General features: G+C 48.0%; 1 protein-coding gene across 1 annotated transcript in view; it reads right to left on the bottom strand.

Moving 5' to 3' along the window:
* FBLN2 (fibulin 2) overlaps positions 1 to 26,300 on the bottom strand; it is a 94,144-nt gene that overhangs the window by 17,238 nt on the left and 50,606 nt on the right. Inside the window, exons 3-9 of the mRNA XM_054280914.1 lie at positions 17,322 to 17,433; positions 14,667 to 14,796; positions 9,872 to 10,058; positions 8,919 to 9,125; positions 6,875 to 6,991; positions 4,342 to 4,443; positions 2,867 to 3,007 (exon numbers count right to left, since the gene is read on the bottom strand). Coding sequence (XP_054136889.1) covers positions 2,867 to 3,007; positions 4,342 to 4,443; positions 6,875 to 6,991; positions 8,919 to 9,125; positions 9,872 to 10,058; positions 14,667 to 14,796; positions 17,322 to 17,433 — 996 coding nt within the window. The remainder of the gene's footprint in view (positions 1 to 2,866; positions 3,008 to 4,341; positions 4,444 to 6,874; positions 6,992 to 8,918; positions 9,126 to 9,871; positions 10,059 to 14,666; positions 14,797 to 17,321; positions 17,434 to 26,300) is intronic.

Below are 26,300 nucleotides of genomic sequence, written 5' to 3'. Positions count from 1 at the left end.
GTCAGTAAGAGATGCCTGACAGAGCACTAGGAATAACAGGAGTTATGTTTGCAATCCCAAACACAGCTAATTCCAACACTGGACCAGCTGTGGTATTCATCCAACCCAATTAAGGCTGTGATGGAGGGTAAGATGGTGTTTTCTTTAAAAAACAGGGAAAGGAGGAAAAATAACTCAGTACTATACTGAAAACAAGTCACACGGTTAATTTTTGAGGAATCTACTCAGTCTCTGTGTGTGGCAGCAACATTCCTCACTCTATGTCAGCAAAACCCAGAATGAAATGCAATCATGTAATAACTCTTTTTTTTCCCTACAGAACTGTTGCTGAAAACAGCAACACACACACGATCCCTGAGCACATCTGCTGCACCCAAGAGCTGGCATTCCTGCCATTAACATTTTACCTACTGCTATTTATTCCAATATGCACTTTGACATCAAAACCTCACTTTGATGCACCTTCTATTAAAAAAGCGAAATGCAGACTGTTCTTGTGCTGCATCTGCGGTTTCTCATTATTTTTTCCTCTCCAAATGGCCCCAGCTCTGTTGGCTTTATGGGACACATCTGTGCAAGGCAGGCACTTTGTTATTTTGCAGCAGCCACCCTGTGGGTGCAGGAATAAAGAGACCATTTCGTGCTCCCTGTCAGGAGGGAACTGAGGTGGGAGTAGCAGAGACAGGAGCGAGCTGTCAGTGTGCAGTGGGTGGTGGGAATGACTTTGCCTCAAAGTCACCAGAAAAGCAACAGCCAGCCTGGCTCTTATCTCTGGAGAACACAGAGCTTCTAGCCCAAAGGCATTTCAGTGCCAAAGACACACAGGGGCTGTGTGAGAGCTGTTTGAACAGCTCTGGGGGGACTCCTCTCTGTGCATGGCTGGCTTTTGGGGAATGCTGGCTGTGTGCTCCTGAATGCACCCGGAGTTACAATTCTCCACCTCTGGCTACAGGGAACTCCACAGATCACAGATTATCAGCTGCTTTGTGGCTGTGCAAAGATTGCTCCTCCCATCCCTAAAACATGCAAAGAGTAACATCCTTAAACCAACAAGAATTTGCAAGCTAATTATCAAAGGTTTTCTGCTGGAGTTTGGGACAGTTCAAGGTGGAGAGCAAGCTGTTGGGCTGGAAAGGATACCCCAGGAGAACAAGGCAGTGAGCAAAACACAAACCACAGTGTATGCCTGTGGCTTTCCCATTCGACTACAAAAGGAGGAAAAAACGTTAAACATGGCAAATGTTCTGGTGGCACCACACACGGAGCAGAGCTGGATGGGAGCAGGCAGCCCACACAACAAAGGGAAGTTTTTTAGGTTATTTAAAAGGATACCTGTAAAAACTGCCCTGCATTAGAGGAACACAGAAGTTTGGTGTTCAGTAAGGGAGAAGAGCTTCACAAATGAGAGTTGTGGTTTTGCTTTCATGAGCAGTGCCCGAGGTTTATCGGGTATCAGCCATAATCAAACTGTTCCAATGCCAAGGGGCAGAGGGAGAACTGAGGCAAAGGAAGCACCTGGCACCTGCCCCAGCAGCTCCTGCAAGGCTGCAGACACAGGCACTGCTTTAGCTTCAGAGCACTCCTGGGAGAGGTGAAAAAGGACAGAGCCATCCTTCCTGCACCATCCAGGGAAAACATCAGGGGGTCAGTGGCAGCAGTCGGGAGCAGAGCTCGAGCAGGGGCCGTTCCTGGAGCTGCAGGCTCCTGAGCAGGAGTGTGGTGCCTGCAGCAGGCTCTGGGCACCTTCGGCACCAGCTTCAGCTCAGGCTGGGCTCTCTCATAAAGGCCTCTTTCCTTCCAGTGCTGCTCTCTCAGCCATTTCATTGGAATCAAATAATTTCATTCATTTCCCATTCTTACCAGTACCTCTGATTTCAAAATAAATAATAATAACAACTAAAAAATAAAAATTCAGTGTCAACAATTTAAGGAACACCCAAAAGGTGGTAAATCACAGTTCTTCTCTGGATTCTGACACTGCAGAAGTTTTCCTGCTGATGCCCAAATGCCACACGGCGCTTGTTAACCAGATGGGATCACAGAGCTTTAAAGAGAGGAGTAAAACCAAAGCTGTGGTGGTCAGAAAAACAGTGTTATACATGTAGGGAGGAGGACAGGGGTGGAAGAGAGCTCTGCATTCACACAGGACATTACAGCCATGACTACTGATGATTTCATGGATGACTGGAGGTCTCAGGTGCTCCATTTTTCCAGGCAATGCTCCTGCTGCCTCCTAACCCAGCCTCTACAGAAATACTCAAAAAAAGAAACTATTTCACATAAGCTGAGGTCCTGGCTGCTGGGAGCAGACTAAATCCTCATAAATACCCTTGTAAAAATTGATTGGTTTCTTCCATGAAGCCAAACAGCAGGGATGATCCAACAGAATTATGATGCACCTTTGACTTTTACACAAAGAAACTTATGCCAGAATCAACAAAGGACTCATATGAATTTTAAAATGCCCACTCTTTGGAATGGATCTTTTTCTAGTGCCTGGACTCACACGGATTGTTGAGCTGTATTTCTGAAGTTCTGTGGTTTGGTGGTGTCTAGAACTTGGCAGTGCTGGACTGTGCAGAGGGATCAGCTGCTGTGACCCCTGAGCTCAGCCTGCAGTAGCAGAGCTGCTGTGCTCCCCACCCTGTGGGCCTGGGGCTCCCTCTCAATGTTACCTGCACCTGACATGGCTGGGGAAACACCAAACAGCACAGGACTCATGAGGTGAAGGGCTGAGCAAATGGGGGCATGTGTGATGTGTGTTTGTGCTGGGTGGCTCTGAGATGCCAGATGCAGGGATGGTGGGAGGTGCTGCGGAGCATGAAGAGCTGTGATGCTGAGGGAGGCCGTGTGCCTCTCGTCTTACCAACGCATTTCCTATGCCTGTTGAGAATAAAGCCCTCTGCACACATCCCACTGGGGCTGACACAGGAGAATGATCCCAGTGTGTTCTCACAAAACTGTCCGCTGGAACAAGCCTGAGCACCTGTCAGGCACTCATCCAAATCTACAGCAGCAGGGGCAGCCAAAAGGGAAAAACAGAACTCCATTAGAACAGTCCTGAAATGGAACAACATTTCTGTCACGCTGGGGATGCCGAGATGGAGTGTGCTGGAGCTCCCACATCAGCAGCAGGCTGCAATACATGCAGTGTTACACTGAAAATAGGGCTGGAATAAAACCTCAGAGATCATTCAGTCCCTGATCACACTCCTGTGCTTTTGCCATTCCAGAAGAAATATCCTTAAAAACAGGCAGGCATTCACATAGAGACAGCGCACAGTCCCTGAAAGAAACCTGTCACAGTGCACCACCACCCTCACCATCAGATCCTGACTTCAACAGCGATTATAAATGTCCCTTGCCAATGTTTAAACTCACTGCCACCACTGACAAATACAAATTTTTTCATTTCCTGTAGGAAAACGATTGCCTTGAAATGCCCCTTTTGATGCTGACATTAATTAATCAAATTAACTTCCACCATGCTTGGGTAAGCAGCGCACTGTGAATATTTCATCTGGCGATATTAAAATCCCATTTTCTTCATAGACTGTCTGGAATTTTATGAAAATGATTTGTTATTCAATAAGATCTAAGATTAAGAGTGATGTGGATCATTTGTGAGCAATTCTGAGCATCGGGAGCTCCTGCTTGTATTTCACTGTTATTGCTCCTTACTTAGAGATTTATAATTAAGGTTTGTCACAGGACATGGCTTCTGACCCCCGAGCCCTCCCTGGGCAAACACATCCCTTGTGACTACTCCACAACATCCATTTAAAATGTCTGCAATGTGAATGGTGAGGATGCAGCTTTGGAATTCACTGCTCATCTCCCCAGCAGCAAATGAACACCTGGAGCTGGCCCAGCTCCCATGGCATGTCCTGTGAAGCTGTGAAGCCCCCCTGAGTTCAGGTTTCCAAGTCAAGAGGAGCTAAAAGCAAACAGAGCAGATGCCAGGGCAGAGCTGTGCCTTGAGGGTGCCCAGGACAGCAAAGGTGACCTGCTCGCTGCTCCTGCTCCCAGCCAGAGCGCTGAGTGTCCACAGCTGTGCACACAGGGCCTGGGGAGGAACCTCAGTGGGAAGAGAAACAGAAGGGCTGTAAAAAAGCCTGCAATGTCAGAGGAAAGAAGCATCAGCCAAGGCATGCCTCCACCTCGCCAGGTAACAGCCACGCTGTGCTTCAGGAGGTACCTGTGAGGCACAACTGGGATTCCTTCTGCCAAATGGTCCCTCTGATGGCACTGCAATTCCCAGCTCTGAAAATGAGGAACAGCCGGGGGTGTGAGGTACACAAGCATTTAACCATGGCTCTGTGGGGAGCCCAAAGCACTCACCTTCACAGGAAACCCCATCAGCCATGAGCGTGTAGCCAGCCATGCAGGAGCACACAGCATCTCCGTCCACGATGTTGCACAGGTGCTTGCAGGGGCCGTTATCTGCACAACACAAAATTGCACAGTGCATTGTCAGAACTCAGTGCATCCCTCCGGGTGTCCAGAGTTGCCAGGGACCCTGTAGGGGGGCTTGCACACCCTGACATGCTGCCCAGAGCACCTGGGGATCTGATTTTGACCCTTGGAGCAAGTTGCCAACTTTGTATGAGGACATGAAAGTCACACAGGTTTGAATGGTGTAATAACAAAATGATCACAGGGTAAAAATGTAGATTTTAGGATTTTTGGTATGGGGGTTATGGGAACAAGATGGAGGAGTCAGGGCGTGTCCAGCCTTTCTCCTTCTTCTTCTTGTTTTCCATTTTCTGCCGTGATGTTGGCACTTTGGGATTGGTTTAGAGTAGAAGTGCACTGTCTAACATAGGTGATGGGTATTGGGAGTTAAGTGTAAATATGTTATAGGTAGTTTGTAGTATAAAAGGACAACATCACCTCGGGGGTGGTCAGAGTGCCTGTGGCTGCCCTGCTGAGCTGACCTCAGCTGGGCAGAAAGAAAATTTTATAAATAAGAATTAATAAACAACTTCAAGACCAAAAAGTGAAGAGTCCAGACTCATTCTTCAGTTGCACGGGCCGAAGCAGAGACACCCTGCATATCTCGGAGCAGCAAATATCAACAGCAACCCAAGAGTACATCAGGACCCCCAGCATGGATCAGCTGCAGTTCCACGCTGCCAGGCCAGCCAGGCACAATCCCAGCTCAGGCCAGGGGAATCAGCCAGGAACCAACCTGTCCAGGCAGCCCTGAGCACTGCTCACATCCTGCTGCTGCACACAGACACAGCTGGACTGCCGTGCTCCCCCTGCCTGCCCTGCTCACACCCCCTGCATGCACTGCTCACACCCCCCTGCATGCACTGCTCACACCCTGCCCTGCTCACACCCCCCTGCATGCACTGCTCACACCCTGCCCTGCTGACACCCTGCACTGCTCACAGCCTGCACTGCTCACACCCTGCACGGCTCACAGCCTGCACTGCTCACAGCCTGCACTGCTCACACCCTGCACGGCTCACAGCCTGCACTGCTCACAGCCTGCACGGCTCACACCCTGCACGGCTCACAGCCTGCACTGCTCACAGCCTGCACTGCTCACACCCCCTGCACTGCTCACACCCTGCACGGCTCACACCCTGCCCTGCTGACACCCTGCGCTGCTCACAGCCTGCACTGCTCACAGCCTGCACTGCTCACACCCTGCACGGCTCACACCCTGCCCTGCTGACACCCTGCGCTGCTCACACCCTGCACGGCTCACAGCCTGCACTGCTCACAGCCTGCACGGCTCACACCCTGCACGGCTCACAGCCTGCACTGCTCACAGCCTGCACTGCTCACACCCTGCACTGCTCACACACCCTGCACAGCTCACACCCTGCACTGCTCACACACCCTGCACTGCTCACACCCCCTGCACTGCTCACACCCTGCACTGCTCACACCCTGCCCTGCTCACACCCTGCACTGCTCACACACCCTGCACAGCTCACACCCTGCACTGCTCACACACCCTGCACTGCTCACACCCTGCACTGCTCACACACCCTGCACACCTCACACCCTGCACTGCTCACACCCCCTGCCCTGCTCACACACCCTGCACTGCTCACACCCTGCACTGCTCACACACCCTGCACTGCTCACACCCCCTGCACTGCTGACACCCTGCACTGCTGACACCCTGCACAGCTCACACCTGCACTGCTCACACACCCTGCACTGCTCACACCCTGCACTGCTCACACCCCCTGCCCTGCTCACACACCCTGCACTGCTCACACTCTGCACTGCTCACACCCTGCACTGCTCACACCCCCTGCCCTGCTCACACCCCCTGCACTGCTGACACCCTGCACTGCTGACACCCTGCACAGCTCACACCTGCACTGCTCACACCCCCTGCACTGCTCACACCCTGCACTGCTCACACCCCCTGCCCTGCTCACACACCCTGCACTGCTCACACTCTGCACTGCTCACACCCTGCACTGCTCACACCCCCTGCACAGCTCACACCCCCTGCACTGCTGACACCCTGCACTGCTGACACCCTGCACTGCTCACACCCCCTGCACTGCTGACACCCTGCACTGCTGACACCCTGCACTGCTCACACCCCCTGCACTGCTGACACCCTGCACTGCTGACACCCTGCACTGCTCACACCTGCACTGCTCACACCTGCACTGCTGCACTGCCCCCCCCCCCCCCCCCCAGCATGAGGAGCAGTGGGGAACAGCCCTGGAAGCAGAGAGCAGCCTCACATTTCTCCCTCATGTTTTGCCTGACAATTTCTCAGCCTTGTGCCACAGCAACAGGTTAAAGCTGTGCACTGAAATCTGACTGGAGGAGGGATGAGAGGAGTTTTATTCTGTCTCTAAACATTCCTCTGCAACTGACACCTCCAACGTACCTTTGCACTTGTCCTGCTCTTCCTGCAAGGACACCACGAGGATGGGCTGGGAGGGAGAAGCTACTGGAGGGATGGTGGCTTCAGCTTCCAGCCTGGTCATCTGTCCTCTGTCAGGATCTGCAAGGCAAGGCAGGATCAGGGACAGCACCATCCCCACCAGACACCCCAGAGCAAGGGGTGATCCCACTCATCCCACTCCATCATGGCTTGGAGAAGGAAACAAATATCATGGACACAGATCAGAGAGCCTGGCTGACAGTAACTTCTGTAAGTACTGCAATATCTGAATAAACTACAAAGTGCTGTTTTCATTTTTAAAACATTTGCTGTATTTTAAATACACTGCCTGTCTTTCATTCAGTATTTTATGGGAAAAAAATCAAGCTTTGACCTTATCCTGTCCATCCTATTTCAACACAGACAAACAACAAACATCTTTACAAGCACAGGGTACTTTGGAATGACTTTTGTACAGCCAAGTGGAAAACATGACAGCTGCTGCCTGCCACTAATATTTTCAACAGACAGTAATGTAAAAGGTATCAGGAAAAAAAAAGAGCTCTGTTACATCAATAAGAGTATCAGTATCATCAAAACAGAAGCCTAAATCCATGGGGCCTAAATCCTTAAGAGGGATGTGTCCTGTCCCCACTGAGTTCAAGGGTCACCTGGAGCAAAGTGGGATCCCCAAAACAGTGACAACCTTAAGTGACTAAGGGTGACTGCAGTGCAGGTTTGGGGTGTGGGAACAGTGATTTCCTTAAACAAATGGAGTCAGCACAGACACATGACAGGCTGTGGAACAGAGACAAACAAAATTCACCTGCTTGGCACACAGCCTGAGTGATTTCCCCAGGAATGCCCAAGATGGGCACCGCCACACACGGAGAACTGAAAGGCCACTGTGCCACGTGTGGTTCAGCCAAGCAAAGCCCCTGAGGTTCCCAATCCCCTCCCTGAGCCTCCCTCAGCCTGGCACAGCACGGGCAGCACCAGCCCTCCCTGCCCTGCCCCTCTGAGCTCCCACGGGTGTCCCCTGCCCCTGTGACAGCCCCATGCCCCAGGTGAGCTCTGCAAACCCCTGGGCACCCCTGGGCACAGCCCTGAGCAGCGCAGCCCTGCAGGTCTGCAGGAGCACGACTTCCCTGATCACAAGATCTTCCACCCAGAACCTCAGCACAGAGAGGCACTGCTGGGAGAAGAACAGCAAAGCAAAACCATAAATACACTCCAGGTGAGCAATGAGGCCAAATCCTGCAGTGCTAAAATAAGAACTTATCTTTGCCTCTTTTGGATTAGGTTCCTTTCCCAGAATTTTAATATAAGCAGAGCAGACAGCTGCCACAGGAACATTCAAATGCATTCTTGAGGTAAATGCTGTAACACCACATTGAGAAGGATGACATACAGACTGCTCATTGTTTGGCTTGGGCAGAGGATTAGAAGCCTAAGGAGTTCTGTCATTGGATGGAAACACTGCTTTTGCTTGTTAAATAACAGAAAGCACTTGTAACTAATATGAGGTTTCAACTTTCTGGGTTATCTGACTTGAAATTGTGCCATTAGAGAACTCCACATCAAAATAATTACAACACAACTGACTTTCTTTTCCAGACTTCCACCACGCCAGACAAATTTGGAGTTTGTTATCACTGAAGGATGTTAATGATTTTAGATAAAAATCAAATGTTGTCTGAACTAAGTTTATATAAACTTATCTAAAGAAAACCTAACTGTGAAATACAAAATCACTCTGAGAAGAACAGGTATTTCTTAAAAAAATCTTTAGAAATCCCCTTCTGAAAAGTGCAAACACTCTTGATTTGAACATATGAAACACCACCCTTATCCCATACCACCAAACACAAAAATAAGGTGTAACCGAGTGTCCTAAATTACCATTTTTCTTTATATTTTACAATTTCTACAGAACACATCCATGCATTAACACCCATTAAAAAAGAGAAACTGCATAGAAACTAAGGAAAAGCTTGGCTGGTGAGGGCAGGTATAAAGACACTGCCCTTCATGTGCCTTTTGTCACCTGGAGAGCAGCTGGTGCCATCCTCCTGCAGGGTGAACTCAGGGAAGCAGGAGCACTTGTAGGAGCCCACGGTGTTGATGCACAGGTGCTGGCACAGCTCTCCCCCGTAGAGCAGGCACTCATCCAGGTCATCCCCGGGCAGGTTATTGGAGAGCTCGGCCTCACTGCTGATGGACAGCGCTTCGTGGTGATCCTCCCTCTCTGAAACTACAGCAGAGCGTGTCTGACAGCTGTTCTGGCCTTGGCACAAAATGCCAAGGAAAGCCAGATCTACCCAGAACAGCTACTGCAAGGATAGTACAAAGGAACCCATCCTGGAGATAACACTGTGATGCTGGAGGGCCACCTCCTCCTCCCCTAGGGCTGCAGGGACAGATTTTACAGAGCCACTGAGAAACAGTCACAGGGGAGGTCACAAGCTGACCTTCCACATCACTGCCAACCCCATTCCCACTGACATCTGAACTGTGCTGAGCCCCAGATGAAATTGGCCCCACAGTGAATTCCAAATTTCAGGAGGAGTTATCCAATTGGTTTGGAAACTCCCCAACATCACAATTTGTTGGCTTCTCCTATATTAGCATCAGCAGCAGCCTGGGAGCCACTGAGCAGTGACAGGGCTGTCCTTCCTGCTGCCTTTAAACACCAGCCAGAGCTGGAGCACCACCTGCTTCCGCTCCTGAGCAAGGCTTTCTGTGACATTAAAATTAATCCTTAAGTGAGTTTCTCAGTCAGTTTTTCCTGAACACACAACACCAAAGCTCCTCTCTCAGTGAGGTCTCAGGTATATTTAGGGATGAGATTCTTTGCTTTCTCCAACCTGCCTTAGGAACAAGGCAATCTGTGCTAGATCTAAGAGGAAAGCACTGTGCCCCCGATGCCCTGCTGCCTCCAGCAGCTCGCTGAAGGCCCTCAGGGTGAGGCAGAGCCCCCAGTGACAGAAGGACACTCACCCTTCTCGGGGGTCACCGTGGGCACGGGCTCCGGGTGCCGTCTGATCTCGGGGTGCACGAAGTGATCCCCCCCTTCACAGCAGGACAGCATCACGTGGCTGCAGGGGTAGCCCAGGTTGATGTTGGACTCGCAGCTCTTCCCCTCACTCCTCAGGCGCAGGCCCAGGCTGCAGCAGTCACAGCATTGCTGCAAGACAGGGCAACATCAGCCACCAGCATTGGGAATGTGAACCACCAGCACTGGGAATGTCTGTCAGCCACCAGCATTGGGAATGTCAGCCACCAGCATTGGGAATGTCTGTCAGCCACCAGCATTGGGAATGTCAACCACCAGCATTGGGAATGTCTGTCAGCCACCAGCATTGGGAATGTCAGCCACCAGCATTGGGAATGTCTGTCAGCCACCAGCATTGGGAATGTCAGCCACCAGCATTGGGAATGTCAACCACCAGCATTGGGAATGTCTGTCAGCCATCAGCATTGGGAATGTCAGCCACCAGTACTGGGAATGTCAGCCACCAGCATCAGGAATGTCTGTCAGCCACCAGCACTGGGAATGTCTGTCAGCCACCAGCATTTAGAAGCCCTGAGCAAACTGCTAGGGCAGTGGTGGAGTCCCCACAGCTGGTTCAAAAAAATGTGTGGATGTGACACTCAAGGACATGGTTAAGTACTGAACAGGGCAATGGTGCTGAGTTTACAATTGCACTTGATGGTCTTAGGGGTCTTTTTCCACCTTAACAATTCTATTCTGTGATTTAACACAGCTTCATGGATGAGCCCACACACACCTGGAACTGATTTGCAGTTTCCTAAGCAGTGGAGCATCTGGAAAAACATTTGGAGTGTGGACAGTTGTAAATATCAAAGCCTTACTTGTGCTTGTTTTTTGCCATTCTGCACCAATGGGTCAACTGCAGCCACAACAAACACAAAGTCTGGCTGTGCCAGTGATTTCAGCAGCTCCACACGCCAGGAAGGCGGGGTGCTGCACATCCTGCTCCCCCCAGGCCTTGCCTGTGTGTAGTATGAACAGAAATTATAAACAAAATAATAGAAATCCGCACCTCTTTGCATTAGAGCTCAAACCATGGTCAGTTGAAGCTGTGTGAACTGGAAACAACGTGCACAGATGTGAGGGCCAGCAGCATCCCAGCCTGTCAGTGCCAGCACAGACTCTCCTCTCTGCACTCCAGCCCCGCTCTCACCTTTAATGACCTGGCTGTGCTGCACAGCATCCTGCTGGGACTGCCAGGAGGGACCCCAGGGTGTCTTTGATGAGCTCTGTGCCTCTTTCTTTCACACCTGAACAGCAGCTTCACTGACATGCTCATCTCCCACCTCTTGCAGTTTGCTCTGCTGCAGGTGGCAGGCAAAAACTGTGTGCTGCTTTACTCAGTCCCAGACAAATCTACTGCACAGCCAGGCCACAAAAGGGCATCACATAAATGATACCAAACTCCAGAAGTCCACAATGTGGATGCACAGTGGATACCTAACCAAGCTGAGTCTGCTGCAGAGACAACAGGGGTCACACCTGAGCTGGAGATGCCTTTGTGGATTTGAATTTGTGTCCTCTCACCCCTAATTTATTTATTTGTTTGTTCATGTATTTTAGCTATAAATACCATGTTTCACTGCCAGAAAAGCAGAGTTTCCTTCCCTCTGCAGCTCCTTTGACATCACCCACTAACTCAGAGCTTGCAGCCACACTGGAGGAGCCTCCCTGAGCCCAGAGAGGAGACTCCAGCCTGTTCAAACATTTGGGTACCCTGTGGGAAGGGTCAGACACAGGAAATGAGGGACAGGAACCTCCCTGAGCCCAGAGAGGAGATTCCAGCCTGCTCAAACATTTGGGTACCCTGCGGAAAGGGTCAGACACAGGATTGGAGCTGGCAGCAGGAGCTCCAGGGACAGAGCAGGAGGGAGATCCCTGAGCTGGGAAGGCACTAAGAGAAGCAGTGTTCTGAGGGGCATGGGAATGAGGAGGGATCACTTTCCACCATTAGAAATCCTAGGTGGGCATTCCCATTAATCCAGAGCCCTAGGTGGGCATTCCCATTAATCCAGAGCCTGTCTCCTGCAGGGAGATGCACCCGCTGCCAGCTCAATGCCCAGGAACTCTTGTGCTGAGCCCCTTTTTTCAGGGCAGCACTGGGGTTCTGTGAGCACTTCACACTCAGAGCACAGCCTGGCATGTGCATGAGGGCTGCAGCTCTCATTTTATGGCCCTGCTTCCTAATCTGAGAAATCCCCAAACACCATAAACAGCAGACATTACTCACATCTGCAAATATGCACAGCCATAAGGAGCTCCCTTCACGTGCCCAAATACATTTGTGAAAAATTATTTACACTATGGGCCTTGAAGAGGATGAATTATTTTGCACACTAAATAGGCTTAAATTATCTTTTTGAATGAATATTAAAAAAAAAAACAAAACCAAAAACCAAAACCCCTAGCAATAATGAATTGTAGTCATGCTAGAAAAGGGAAAATTCCTCTTGCCATCCTCCCCAAATCCAGAACCCTCAAATTCGAAATTTAGGAAAACAAATACTCTTTTTTTTGTCTTTTGTTTTAGCTCAGTTTTGTCACCTTCAATATGCAAAATAGAAGTTCAAGATAATACATGTTTTTACTGAAGTACTGTAAAATGTGCAATATTTGCCTTGAAGAACCCAGCTTCTTTCAGTCATAATTTGATTAACAATTTATCCCATGTGCAGGCATGACAGAGAGTATTCAATCAGTCATACATCTTTGGGCACACATATTTTCCAGGTGAACAAAACTGTCTCATTTTCCAGTGGAAAAACTTGTTCTCTGAAAAGTTCCATCTAAAATGAAAGAATTGGAATGCCTTGACTTTCTGTAAGCTGCTTTTTGAACTTCCCAGGAATTCTACAACTGATTTAATAGCAAATATGACTATTTTTACCTGGCAGTTGAGAAACCCACCTTGAGAACCATTCTATGGTTCACAGCTTTCTGCATTCCCCTCAAAACTATCTTAGCTGGAATTCTGCATAATCGGATTTACCATGTTGGAGTCCACTAGGAAAAATCCCTAAGCCTGTGCTTCTGGTGTTAAGAGTAAATAACAATGAAAGCACCCCAAGATCAGGTTGATTTAGCACAGGTTGAACTCCTGGATCTGAAAAACCAGCACTGCCACATTGATCTTGAAGCAAAAGGTGAAAACATCTAAAATGCCTGAATACCCACAAATGTTTGTAACGTGGAGATAAAACCCTGGCTTTTGGCAAGACAGTGTAAATATCTTGCTGTGTTTTGAGGCAATTAATGAACCTTTCCACATTCCAGACAAACATTTTGATTTATGATTTATGCCACAGGATTTACTAAGAGCAGACAGATCAGGGGAAACACCACTTTGGACTGTCAGCATCTTCTGCCAGATCCCTTCTGAAACAATGTTTAACCACAATAAAATTAGAAAACCCTTCTTGTAATACAAAGCATTAAAAAGCAGTAGAAAGTTGGATTATTTTGTATTACAGCAGTATATACTGTAATGTTAAAGTAATACCAAGTCTCAACAGTCTCAATATTTATTGATTTTTTTTCAAGCAGTAACTGCAATGACTCAAGAGCTAAACGAGCTAAATAGGTGAGCAAAGCTGCTCAGTAATTTTACTGTCTCAGATGGTTTATCTTAAAGGAAAAATCCCAGTGGAACTGGCATGAGGAACCATTCCACGGGAGTCTTTAGTCACTGGTTTGAGCTCAGCCAGGAATGATGGAGCTCTCCCTCCCCAGCCCTGCCTGAGGAATGGCATGTGTAATCAGGTTGACTCCACAGCCTGGCTCTGCCTGGCATGCAAACAACCCCTGGTGAAAACCTAGGAATAACAATACTGTCACATTTCAGACATATTAATGTCTTCTCCTGAATGCACAAATTCTCCTTTTACTCTAATGACAGACTTCAGACCCAAATCAGCAATGGTTCTGAGGATGACAAATCAGCACAGCTAATTAACCCTTAAACTCTGCAGTGGATGTCCACATTCCCTGCTTTTCCAGTGAACAATTATCTGGGAGAGTCTGCGATGTAAAAGAACAGATAGAACTAATCGGGCTCCTGCTGAGCCCAGGAAGCTGCACTTCAGCTGAGCTATAGCTATGTAAATGATGATCAGAGGGAAATGAATTCTGAAAGGCACTGTTCTGGTGAAAACAGGACAAGCGAGCTGCTGAATCTTCAAACTGGTTTAAATTGGTTTGGCTCCACTGGTTCTCATAAAGCAAATCTCATTTATCTAAGCAGAGGCTGTGGCTCAGGATTTGTGATTTGTGCTGTCCATTAAGGGTTTGCCTTTATTTATGAACAAAAGCTTCCATCATCATCTAAATGCTTGTTCATCTAGTCCAGCATTGTGCAGAACTGGGAAGGGGGCTACAATTCAACACTGGAGCCAAGCAAAGCGCCCAGTAATGGCTTTCACATTATATCTTCAATTAAGTTTTGCCCCATCATTTTCTAAATTCTTCTACACTATAGATATAAAAACTAAAATGCACTTTTCAGCTACTTCCAACGCGAGGAAGCAAAAGCAATACAGCCAGTTAGGTCTGCAAAACGGAGACAGAAATTAATTCAAAACGACATTACAGCAAAGTTTTAAAAGGGGCTGCACACTGAAATGCAAACAGCACCATTTCACTGCCACATTCCTGCAAGTTCATCATTCCTGTGCCCCACAGGAATGCAGGAGCAGATCCCTGCTGAGGCAGGAGGACACCTGGCACACCCACAGGGGAGCTCACCTTGTAGGAGGAGCCCGCGCAGGGGTCGCTGTCCTCGGGGCCACACGTGTCCCCCTCCTTGGCGGCCACCATCCCGGCCAGGCAGCTGTTCTCCCTCACCGTAGACACGCAGCACTGCTTCTGGGCAATCCTGCAAGGGACAGGCACTGTCACACAGCCCAGGGCACTGTCACACACCCCGGGGGCACAGTCACACACACACAGCCCAGGGACAGGGCACTGTCACACAGCCCAGGGCACTATCACACACACACACAGCTCAGGGACAGCACTGTCACACAGCCCGGGGCACTGTCACACAGCCCAGGGCACTGTCACACAGCCCGGGGCACTGTCACACACACAGCTCAGGGACAGCACTGTCACACAGCCCGGGGCACTGTCACACAGCCCAGGGCACTGTCACACAGCCCGGGGCACTGTCACACACACAGCCCAGGGACAGGGCACTGTCACACAGCCCGGGGCACTGTCACACACACAGCTCAGGGACAGCACTGTCACACAGCCCGGGGCACTGTCACACAGCCCAGGGCACTGTCACACAGCCCGGGGGCACAGTCACACACACACAGTCCAGGGACAGGGCACTGTCACACAGCCCGGGGCACTGTCACACACACACAGCCCAGGGACAGGGCACTGTCACACAGCCCGGGGGCACTGTCACACACACACAGCCCAGGGACAGGGCACTGTCACACAGCCCGGGGCACTGTCACACAGCCCAGGGCACTGTCACACACACACACAGCTCAGGGACAGCACTGTCACACAGCCCGGGGCACTGTCACACAGCCCAGGGACAGGGCTCTCTGACACCCCTGCAAACGTCCCAGTGCCACCTCAAGTACCCCACTCGGAACACCTGAAGACGTGCAGAGAACTATGCTGGCAGAACAGGAATACTCATTTTTTTAAAGACTATCTCCTTTGTACCTATCCCCTGCATCCCTGGCAGTGCCCAAGGCCAGGCTGGGCAGGGCTCCAAGCAGCCTGGGACAGTGGAAGGTGTCCTTGCCCATGGCAGGGGGGGAACGGGATTGGGTTCCAGTCCTTCCAACCCAAACCAGACCGGGATTTTACAATCTTTGGGCAGTGAGTTGAGCTGGAGCAGAGTCCTGGGGGCTGCAGGAATTGCAGGGTGCCAGCACAGGGAGTGCCCTGGGGCTGGAGAGGGGCAGGGTCACCAGCCCTGCTCACTGGCACAGCTCCCAGTGGCAGCAGCAAGGTTTTGTCCTCACTTTCCAGGCTCTGAGGCCACATACTTGAATGCTTTTTTACATAAAACATTTTGTTTAGACCTAATATTTACGGGCAGGCTTAAATCTTTAAAACAGGGACACAACTGAAATTTTACAAGTAAGACAACTGAAGCCCTGATCTCTTATTCCTTTTAATCTCAGTAGGTTCACAGGGACTGAAACATTTAGGATCTGGCTTTTTCATCTACAACCAGCCTCAGATGTGCAGGTGCAACTCATTCATGTACTGGATTTGCACCTACTTAGGCCGAGGCTGGGATTTTTAATCTGCCTTCACTTCACAGTTGGTAGATCTGTGAGATCTACCAACTCAGATCCCAACAGGAGGGATTTCAGTCTCCCAGTAACTTCAGAAAGGTGCAGTGATACTGAATTTGATAAAAGGGATCATGCCAAAGCTTTTCAATGCTCTAAATGATGGGATCAGTCTTTGAAAATGTGAGTCTGGAGTGGGTTTGTCTCCATCCTCCCCAAGGGCTGCTCCTGGCTCGTGGGCAGGGAAAGGGATGAACTGCAGCTGGTCCAGGTTACCCTGCACCCATCCCTGCCGTGCAGAGGGAACCTGGCTCCCTCTCAGGGCCCCAGGATCAGGGCACGGTCCCACTCCAGCAGAACCAGGGCCACTCACAGAGCAATGAACACATCCCTTAGCACACGGATGGATAATCACTGCACTCAGCACTTGCCAGCTCTGCCCTCCCACTGAACTGCACCTCCACAGATGGGTGGAATGTCACAGACATCTTTTCATGAAAAATCCCTTCCTTAGGATTTTTCCTCCTGAGAAGCTGGGAGGCCTCAGGAACAAAATGTGAAAAATAATTATCTGCTGCTGTGGAATGCAACAGGTGCATCTGTGATTGGCCCATGTTAATTTGTTTGTAATTAATGGCCAATCACAGTCAGCTGGCTTGGACCCTCTGTCTGAGACAGAAGCCTTTGTTATCATTCTTTCTGATTCTATTCTTAGCTTAGCCAGCCTTCTGATGAAACCTTTTCTTCTATTCTTTTAGTATAGTTTTAATGTAATATATATAATAAAATAATAAATCAAGCCTTCTGAAACATGGAGTCAGATCCTCGTGTCTTCCTTCATCCAAGAGCCCCTGTGAGCACCGTCACAGGTGGAAAACGGGAAATAAAAATCTGTGCTCTGCTCATGGGACAGACAAAAAGAAACCTTGAAAAGCTTTTGTCCAGATTAGATTTTAGGCAAATGGAGGGGAAAATCCTGGCTTCCAATTAGGCATGAATATTGCCAGCCCACAAATAATTCAGACAATGAATGATACGGTTTCCAGTCTCCTGGACATCCCATGAAGTACATTTGATTTCTTTTCAAGGGCTACTCTTTATGCTTACCAAAAATGTTCAGTTTTACCTTACGTACCTGCAAATATCACCATCCATGCCACTTACAGGGATTTCTGTGCACTCCCCGTTGTCTATAGCCCACTGCTGGCCAGCTCCACAGCAGCTCTCAATCAACTCCTTTGTGGAACCTGTACAAAGCATACACACAGATTTTTTAAGATTATTTTGTATGGAATGGATTTGGTTTAACTCTGCTTCTTAATTGAGAAAATCTTAAAAGTAACGATTGTTCAGGGTGAGGTTTTTCCCTTTATTTCCACATTTTGTTTGGTTATAAGGAAAAAAAAATAAAGAGACAACTGATACCTAAAACATCTAATCAACTGGTGATGTCCTTCATGCGGGAACAGCAGAAGGAAATTAAAGCTTTTAAATGTTATAAATTACATAAATGGTTTGAAGGACATTCTATATTTGACATCTCAGAGCAAAATCCTTGAAAAATCATGCTTGGCCATTTGGTGCAAATTGATTTAGTCATCATGCTGCTGTAAAAGTGCTCTCACTACAGAGGCTGGGTTAGCACAGAGTGCCCCAGCCTTGCATGGTTCAGCTGGCTTAAAAATACAGTGAAAAGGGTCTGGGAGCCATAACTGACTGTGGAACACTGGCACTAAGATGCAGTAAGAGAGATGGACATGGAGAATGCTGCTCTGGCTCCCACATTTGATTCTGTGGGTTTGCACCCAAGATGTAAATGTGCAGTTGCAGTGAAATGGGATTTGCTGGATCCTCTGCACCCACTGCACAGACTTGGGGCACTTTGTTCTCTTCAAGCCTTGGGGCAGGAACAGCCCAAACCTGCAGGTGCAGAGGTTGATGACCAAAGCCATTTGTGTCCCCCCACCCTGCCCTGCTCCTGCTCACACACGGGGCAGTGGCACCACAACAATCTGCACATGGCCCCCAGGCCATGCAATGCTCTCATTTCACACAACACATTAACTGCCTTAAAATATACTTGAGTCCTGAGAGCTCTATTAGGTGTAAGAGCTGCTCTGTGACATTGGAGGGTTGATCCATGCAGTTAAACTGGCAGGAAATATATCCAGTACCAGATAATTACAACACATTGCTATAAAACAGTGAAATTTTAACGTAGTTCTAATTCACTCCCTCGGTGGAAACTCCATTCATTTTACCAAGTGCTGAAATACATTTGTTGCTCTTGCTGGAACATGAGAATAGAGCAGAATTTAACTATCTACACTGCAGTAATCTACATGATTTATAATTCAACTAAAAGCGAGTTACTCATTCCTCACTGAGGATTCAATATCAGCTTGCTCTACTGAAGTGCCATACTATTAAACAGTCATATTTGCAAAACAGATTGCCTTTGCTGTGATCTTATGAATAATTAAACCCAGAATGAAGTTATCATCAAATAAACAAACTACTGCTTTTTATCTTCATCAGGAATTTAAAAGAACCTGGAATAACTCATAATAGGACTCACAGACATTAGCATAGATTTATGATATTTTAATTCTCCATTAGGGAGAACAAATATATACAACTAAATGCATGCACAGGACTGGGGATCACAGAGCTTCTATGCTGGATAGAGATTTTCAGCTCTGTGTGTAACAGACTTTGAAATACAAAAACATTCAAACAGAGCTCCATGATATTAGCCGATTTAGAAGCAGATTTGCATCTGCTTATGGAAAAAAAAGTAATTTTGTTTGAGAACTCTGTGATCCCGGTTTGTTTTTCTATATATACTGTGTGAATGTTTAAAGATAAAGTCACTTCACAACCCACCTGCTAATAGATAATTTGCTATTTATGGATGTCTTCACTAAGGAAAAAAAAGTGAAGGCTGCACTAGAAAACAGCAGCAGTTTCCTCACTTGTTTGCAATTCAGACACTCACCTCCTGCAATTATCACTCTGCATCAGCCGAAAGAGGTGAACTACAGAACATTTTGGCCTAATCTCAAAAACTGGTGTATTGTCTTTTAAAGACACTTAGAAGTTAATTCAAGTATTTTAAATAACACTTTTCCTTCCGAGAGTTTTAACCCTTCCCTGCCTGTGCTTTAAGGTTGTCTCAGTGCCCGATCCAGCCCTGAGCAGCAGCCGGATGGCCTCAGGCTGACCCAGGGCCACATCCAGGTTTTCCATGGTCACGCAAAATCCACACAGCTTTTACAGGTTAAGAATTTCAGCTGCAAAAATCTGCCGTGGGTGGGTGTATTTTAAGAAGTTTAGTTGAAGTTCAAACTGAGAAAAACACACAGTTAAAGGCTACTAAATTATTTCCTGACACTGTCACAGTGAACCATAAGTTTGTTAAAGCAGCAAAGGAGATAAAGTGGATTTTCATAAACTTTCCTCCCTTTTTTTCCTTCCCAGTGTTCACAAATTATGTTTCCAGAGCGATAAATCATCAGCCAGCTCTAGAAGGTCAAGAAGGGATGGAGTATCTCAGTTTCTTGCCAGAGCTTTCTGGATGCTGAAGTTTTCCTGATTTCAGCTTCACCTGAATTTCCACTCAGACCATTTCACACCTTTAACACCTCCAATTTGCTTCCTCCCATTCTCACTTCGGGTCTGCAGCTCCGCAGAGCATTTGCATCGATTGAATAACTCCTGTTATGCAAATGCCCGTTCTCGGAGGCAGCACTCCTGACTGAGCTGTCAGCAGCTTTATCCATCATTCCCTTCTAAGCGGTTCTTTTGTCTCAGTACAAACACAGACAAACCTTAGGACATCAGGGGTTCCTCACTGAGCCCGATAAAGCGCTGGCACAGGGTGCCCAGAGCAGCTGTGGCTGCCCCTGGATCCCTGGCGGTGCCCAAGGCCAGGCTGGACAGGGCTGGGAGCACCAGGGACGGTGGGAGGTGTCCCTGCCATGGCAGGGGCGGCGCTGGAGGGGCTTTAAATCCCTTTGCACACAAAGTGTTCTGTGAGTCTGCGACCCCTCACACGATGGGAGCAGCAAGGGCTGACCCACCACACCAACCAACCCACCCAGGCCTCCCACGCACGAGTGGACAATTATTTCCCTTTCCACTAAACTTACTCCAGGAGCTGTGACATTGAGGAGTCTCAGACAGCAACTTCAACTACAGAGAGACCCAAGTGAGGCAGACACAGTGCAGGGGCCTGGACAGAATCACTTGACTTCAGGCAGAGGTGAAGCTGAAAACTGCTATTAACACCAACACCAACTATCTATAAGCCAGGGAAGGGCAGAGCACTGCAAGAACCACCAGGAGGATCAGGGTGTTGGGCAGGGCACTGCCAGCCCCAGGCACCCACATCTCTTCCCTGCTGGCTTTAATCCAGCTGTTAATTGCTGGATCAGCACCCACATGGGAGAGAGGCAAAGGGAACACTACCAAAACTGAGCTGAGCTCTTTCTGTTATGATGGAACTTCCTATTCCATTCCTACACCTGAAGAAAGTAGTTTATCTTCCCCAAACCTATAGTATTTACACTTGCACCCAGCACATACACTTAACAAGAACTGGAGAAAAATAAGTTGTACTTCCTTATCAAATACCTGCCTGAAAACATAAAGCAATGTATTATGAAAAATAATGACAAAAACCTCGCAGGACAACTTGGGGGAGTTCTTAAAATACTGAAAAATAACTGTTTCCAGTGGGTCTTTTTTTCTGCTCCAATCTCTTCACCATTTAAAGCTCTAATAAATAAATAATAAAGTACTGTAGCTTTACCCCTTAACAGGTTGTCATTTCCTATCTTATCAACAGCCTGAGAGGCTTTATTAAACTCCCTCCTTGAATTTCACAATCTAGGTGTGCACTGCAACATGTTCTCAACTTGGTTTATCTGGGATGGCTGGGAAGATGTTTTAATGAGTAAGGTAAAGAGGAGAGGAACATTTATCTTGGCAAAGGCAGGGCAGGGGAGAATGACAGCAGAGCCCCAAAGCCAGCTGCTTTCACTCCAAACTGAGCTATCACTTACGTCACTGGGGCTGGTTAAGCTCTCCCAGGAGCTGCTCCCAGATAAATGAGCAGAGGGCTTTGCTCTGTGCATGTTCCTGCAGGCTCCTCCAAGAGCCACAGTGCTCAGGATGTGTCTGACTCTAAATCTCCCTGAAATGAGGGCAGTGCTGGAGCGTTTCCATGACCAAACCACAGTCAGCTCACTGCTCAGGATGGGGCACTAACCCACGGGCTCTCCTCAGCCTTTGAGGCTTCTCTCCTTGGAAATGATGGAAGAGCAGATTGCAGGAGAAACACAGGCTGAGCCGAGCACTCAGCACACACCCCTTGGATTCAGTTCCGTGCCTGATCCTTTTCCACCATGCTCTTCCACTCCTGCCTGCCGTGCCATCACCACAGCAGGGCAAGGGAGGTCCATCACACTTGGAGCAACCTGCCTTCATTTCAAACCTCATGGAGCAAAGCGTTTTTCTGTGCTCTCCTCCATCCTCTGAAGGTACCCACGTCTCTTGGAGAACCCATCCCACCACTCATCCAGGACAAGTTCCTGTTATATTGCCTTCACTCTTTGAGAAGCATCTGCTTTCCATTTCAACATGAAAACATTCTGTTTCCTACATTATTCTTTTTTTCATAAATTCCTTATGCTGGCTTGCTTGGCAAAACATAGAGAGCTGTGTCTGCCCCAAGGCACAATGAAAACTGGATAACCCAAGCTGAACATTCATTTTACTGTGCACCATACAGTGGAGACATACATCAACATAGCCTCAGCCAGGCTTGTTTGGCAGATTTTGTTCAAAGTGTCAATGAATAGCAACCTAATACTCCCTCAGGCTTTAGTTCTGGATAATCCTTGTAAGTCAAAACTTGTATTACCTGTGGCAGAGGCCAGATAATTTAGACAATGTTTGGTCTTTAAGGTTTCCATGACAGCATCCTTTATTGGATCCAGGTTGAAAGAAGGGGGGGGGGGGGGGCAACTAAATAAATTCTTTAACCCTTTTCACCAGCTACAAAGCCAAGCAATTGCTCTGCCTGCCTTGCAGAATGTGTCTCATTTTGCTGTATCCTTCTGCCTCGGAGTTTGAGGCAGAACAGTTCATGCACAATCATCCTTCCATCAGTTCAATGATAACTCAGAGCAGGCAGAATGTTTCTTGCCCTTCAGCCCTTCAGTCTTGGCTGTATTTCCCCCCTCAACCCTCCTTCCCCAGATATTGCACAGAGCATATTTATGCTGGCTATTAACTTTCAAAAGAGCTGAGGCTTTGGAAAGCCTGGTTCCGATTATCCCTGTAATTCCTGTCTGAAGAATTTTATCTTGGGGAGAGCAAGCTCCTTGCATGATCTGTTTTGTGGCTAGGTAGGCTCCATTCTCCAAAGCACTTCCACCAGCCCTGTTTAATTTTAAAGTTAAAATTTGGAGGAGTAGTGGTTATCAGGGAATGTAGTCAGGGACTGCCTGTCAAAGCAATCTTAGGAAAATTAGGCAGGATCACTAAATCTGCTGCAACTCCAACACTGAGTAAGCCAAGCACTTCCAGGATGTTCTTAACCAATTACAAACTGAGCTGAGGTTGTAATGGTAACTAAATTACAAAAAACAACATTCCTTTGTCTTAAAAATATAAAGGCAAACAAACATAAAGAAGCAAATAGATGTGTGTGTAAGGCCTTCATTCAGAATATATGTTTCCCTTATTTACAGAAAAAAATACATTAATTCACCATTACCCATTCACACCTCCACACTGCAGTGTTAGGGACAGCCATCCATTAAGACACATTTCTGCTTTAAATTTTAAACGTTTAGCAGTGAAAAAGGTCTTTGTTCTGGACTGGGAGTGTTGATCAAGGACAAGCCAAGTTACTGTGACGTTTTAAAGCCCAATTGCCTAAAACCACTACACATACTTTAATCATGCAATCCATATAAATACATTATTCATTCTCACACCAAGCACATGGAAATTGTATTTTTGTTGGAAGCCTGAAGGAGGATTGTACATTTATATCTGAACCACATCTGACTTGCTGTGGCACAGACTGCACTGTGCACCCCCTGGCAGGGCTAACAGGGGATGGGGAATTGCTCACAGATGCTCCATGAAGCCAACCCCAAAGGTCAAACATCCTAAAGGCTGCTGTTGTGAGCCTTTAGGGTTCTGAGTTTAGTAACTCTGGCAACTGAAAAGAAAATGCCCAGCACCTGCCCAGTGCTGAGTCTGCTTCCACCAGTTCAGCACACACAGAACAGGCTAAAAAATACACAGCCTCATTGTCCCCCAGGAGAACCCACTCAGAAACTGTTCACAGAGAAAGTCTCAAATCCACTCAGGAGGGGGAAACCAAGATTTTCATTTTCCTCATGACCAATTCCCCCAAAGTAGAAAAAGTGTAAAATTCATCAGAATGAGCTGAGTGTTGATCTCTGTTCAGAACATCACTGAAAACGGGGCAGATTCACCCCCGGCTCAGCTCAGCTGCTGCCAGCTTGTTTGCTCTGCCACATTGCTCAGCACAGCTCTCACTGCAGCACCAACCTGGAGAAGGCAAGCACAGAGAGGAGAGGACATGGCAGCAGCAGCCAGTGACCTGAACAGCCCCAGGAGTGCTCCTGACCAAGTATGTGCCCTCCAGCTCCACTGGGCTGAGGGCTGTTGACAAAAGGATTCCGAACAGCAGAGGAAGGAAACCTCTGAGTTTCACTGAGCTTCTAATTAGTGAGCAGGGATGCTTAAACTGAACAGAAGAGCTGTTGTAGAGCTCCATCTCCTTATTTGGGAACCCTCCAGGATTCCTTGCTGGTCCTTTTCAGGTTTATGATCATAAATTACATTGTTCCTTATTTTACGATGATGTTCTGAAGAGATCTCTCATTTCCTCAGGCTCTTCTTTATGAAGTTTTGTAATCAGGGTTTGGGCAAGAATTCCATCAGTATTGATTGTGGCCCAGGGCATTTCCTGGATTAATGACAGGCTGGAAGAGCTGATGGCTCCCAGTTCTGCCTTGATCCAGTAACCCCAAGGAGGTTTAAACTCTCAAGGATGCACCCAGTGCCAGAGCAGTTATTGTGAAGGAATTTCAGTGGGACACTTAAATCAACAGCAAGGAAACAAACCTCCTTTTATCCCTTACAGAAGTAGGAGGAAATACTAATTTGAATGGGCTGATAATGATGTTTAGATTGTTCCAGGGGAATTTAGCAGCCCTAGCAGGAAGCACAGCAGGAAATCTCTCCTTTGCAACGCAGCATGGCCTCAGCCACAGATGTCTGGAAAGAAGGGGGTTTAGTTCCCTAAGAAAGTAATGGTTTGGGGTAGAAATTAGGCAAATGGAGTTTTTAACTTCTAAATGAAGCACCTTGTTTGATGCTGTTAGTGTGGTTTCACACAGCAGGGACTGGGTGAACCATTTTGCTCATTCCCACTTCAGACTTTGCCTCCAGCTCAGTGTAACCCCACAGCACACCAAGAGAAACACATTCACATGAACTGCTCAATTCCCAAAGTCCTTTCTCCCGCTGAAAAACCTACACCACTCAGATCACACACAAAATTCCTACTTTTGTTTCAATTCTATCTTCCTAATTAAAAGTAGTGAGTCCCTCACGTATGTGTTCATCAAGATAAATGACACTCCTGGAATACCTGCCAGCACTGCTACTGAAGTCACTTTCAAACAAGGCAACACTTGAAAATAATTGTAAACTATGGCAGAAGTGGCTGTTTCCATCTAAAGCTGGGGTTTGACCCCATGCCCATGGAAGCCTACAGGCATCAGCTGCTCCTTTACCAAAAATTCAAGCACAAAGCCCTTGAATGCATAATCACAGAATCCTTAAGGTTTCTGTGGAAAAGACCTGAGATCACATCCAGCCATCAGGCCAACACCACCACCACTAAGCCCCACGTGCTGCATCCACACCTGTTCTGGAGCACTTCCATGGGCAGGGACTCCACCACTGCCCTGGGCAGCCTTTCCGATGCTTGACAACCCTCTTCACGAAGAAATTTTTCCCTTATATCCAATCCAAACCTCCCTGGCACAGCTTGAGGCCATTTCCCCTTGTTCCCTGGGAGCAGAGCCCAAGCCCTCCTGCCATGGAATTGTGGAGAAACAGAAGGTTCTTCGTGAGCCTCCTTTTCTCCAGGCTGAGCAGCTCCAGTGCAGCCTGGGGTTGTTTATACATGGAGTAAATATATTTATATTAACATTTAGGCCAGTCCTTAGTGCAGCAGCACTGGTGGAGCTGCTGATGGCCACGGCTGACCCCAGTCCTGCCGAAGCACAGCAGGAACGGGTGGGACAGCGATTCCTGCAGGGAGCAGACAACAGGCAACAGCTGCATGTGCAAAGCATGAAACAATCAGCAGGATGCTGTGGGCAGATCAGCCTGTTCTGGATCAGTATTTCAGCCTGTATCTGTCTCTGCAGAAGCTGTTCCAGCTGCAGGGACAGCCCCAGTCCCTCTCCCTCCCCATGTACCCACCACTGCAGCATCAGGCTGGCATCAGGCTCTGCTCACACTCCTCCTGCTGCTCCTGAGCAGCCAGAGACAGATGAATCTGCTCTGGGGCAGGCTCCACACCCCACATGCACAACCTAAAAGAGGCACAAGCTAAACCCCAGCTGCAGCTCCATCTCCTGCAGTGCACTCTGGCTCACATTTCCTACTTGGACAACACAGGCTGCAGCCACTTGTAAAGGAATTTACATTCCCAATCACATTCCAGTTTGGAATCAGAGATGAAGAGAGAGAAAAGGCACTGACTTGTGAAAAGCTCCAACTATGTGATTTAAATGTGTTTTGGAGCATTTGGGATAAGGCAGCAAATTCTAATGAAGGGTGGAGGAGTCTTCATCTCTCCCACAAAACTCATTACTGTTACTTTCTGCAAGAGACACCTAAAACAGAGTAAAGGAAAATATTAAAAGAGGCAGAACTTCACATACCACTTCATCAATGCTTTTCCAAAAAACCCCAGTCTTTATTACTTGTGTGTAAATAAGTAGAGTGCACTTCTCAGTTTCTCTCTTTTTCAGTATTTAACCACACGCCG

This window comes from Melozone crissalis, unplaced genomic scaffold (assembly GCF_028551555.1).
Source record: "Melozone crissalis strain CALT ecotype California unplaced genomic scaffold, PUWL_Pcris_2 ptg000029l_1, whole genome shotgun sequence".
NCBI classification, from domain to species: Eukaryota; Metazoa; Chordata; class Aves; order Passeriformes; family Passerellidae; genus Melozone; species Melozone crissalis.
The sequence above is the reverse complement of the archived record's forward strand: the minus strand, read 5'-3'. Positions and strand labels throughout refer to the sequence as shown.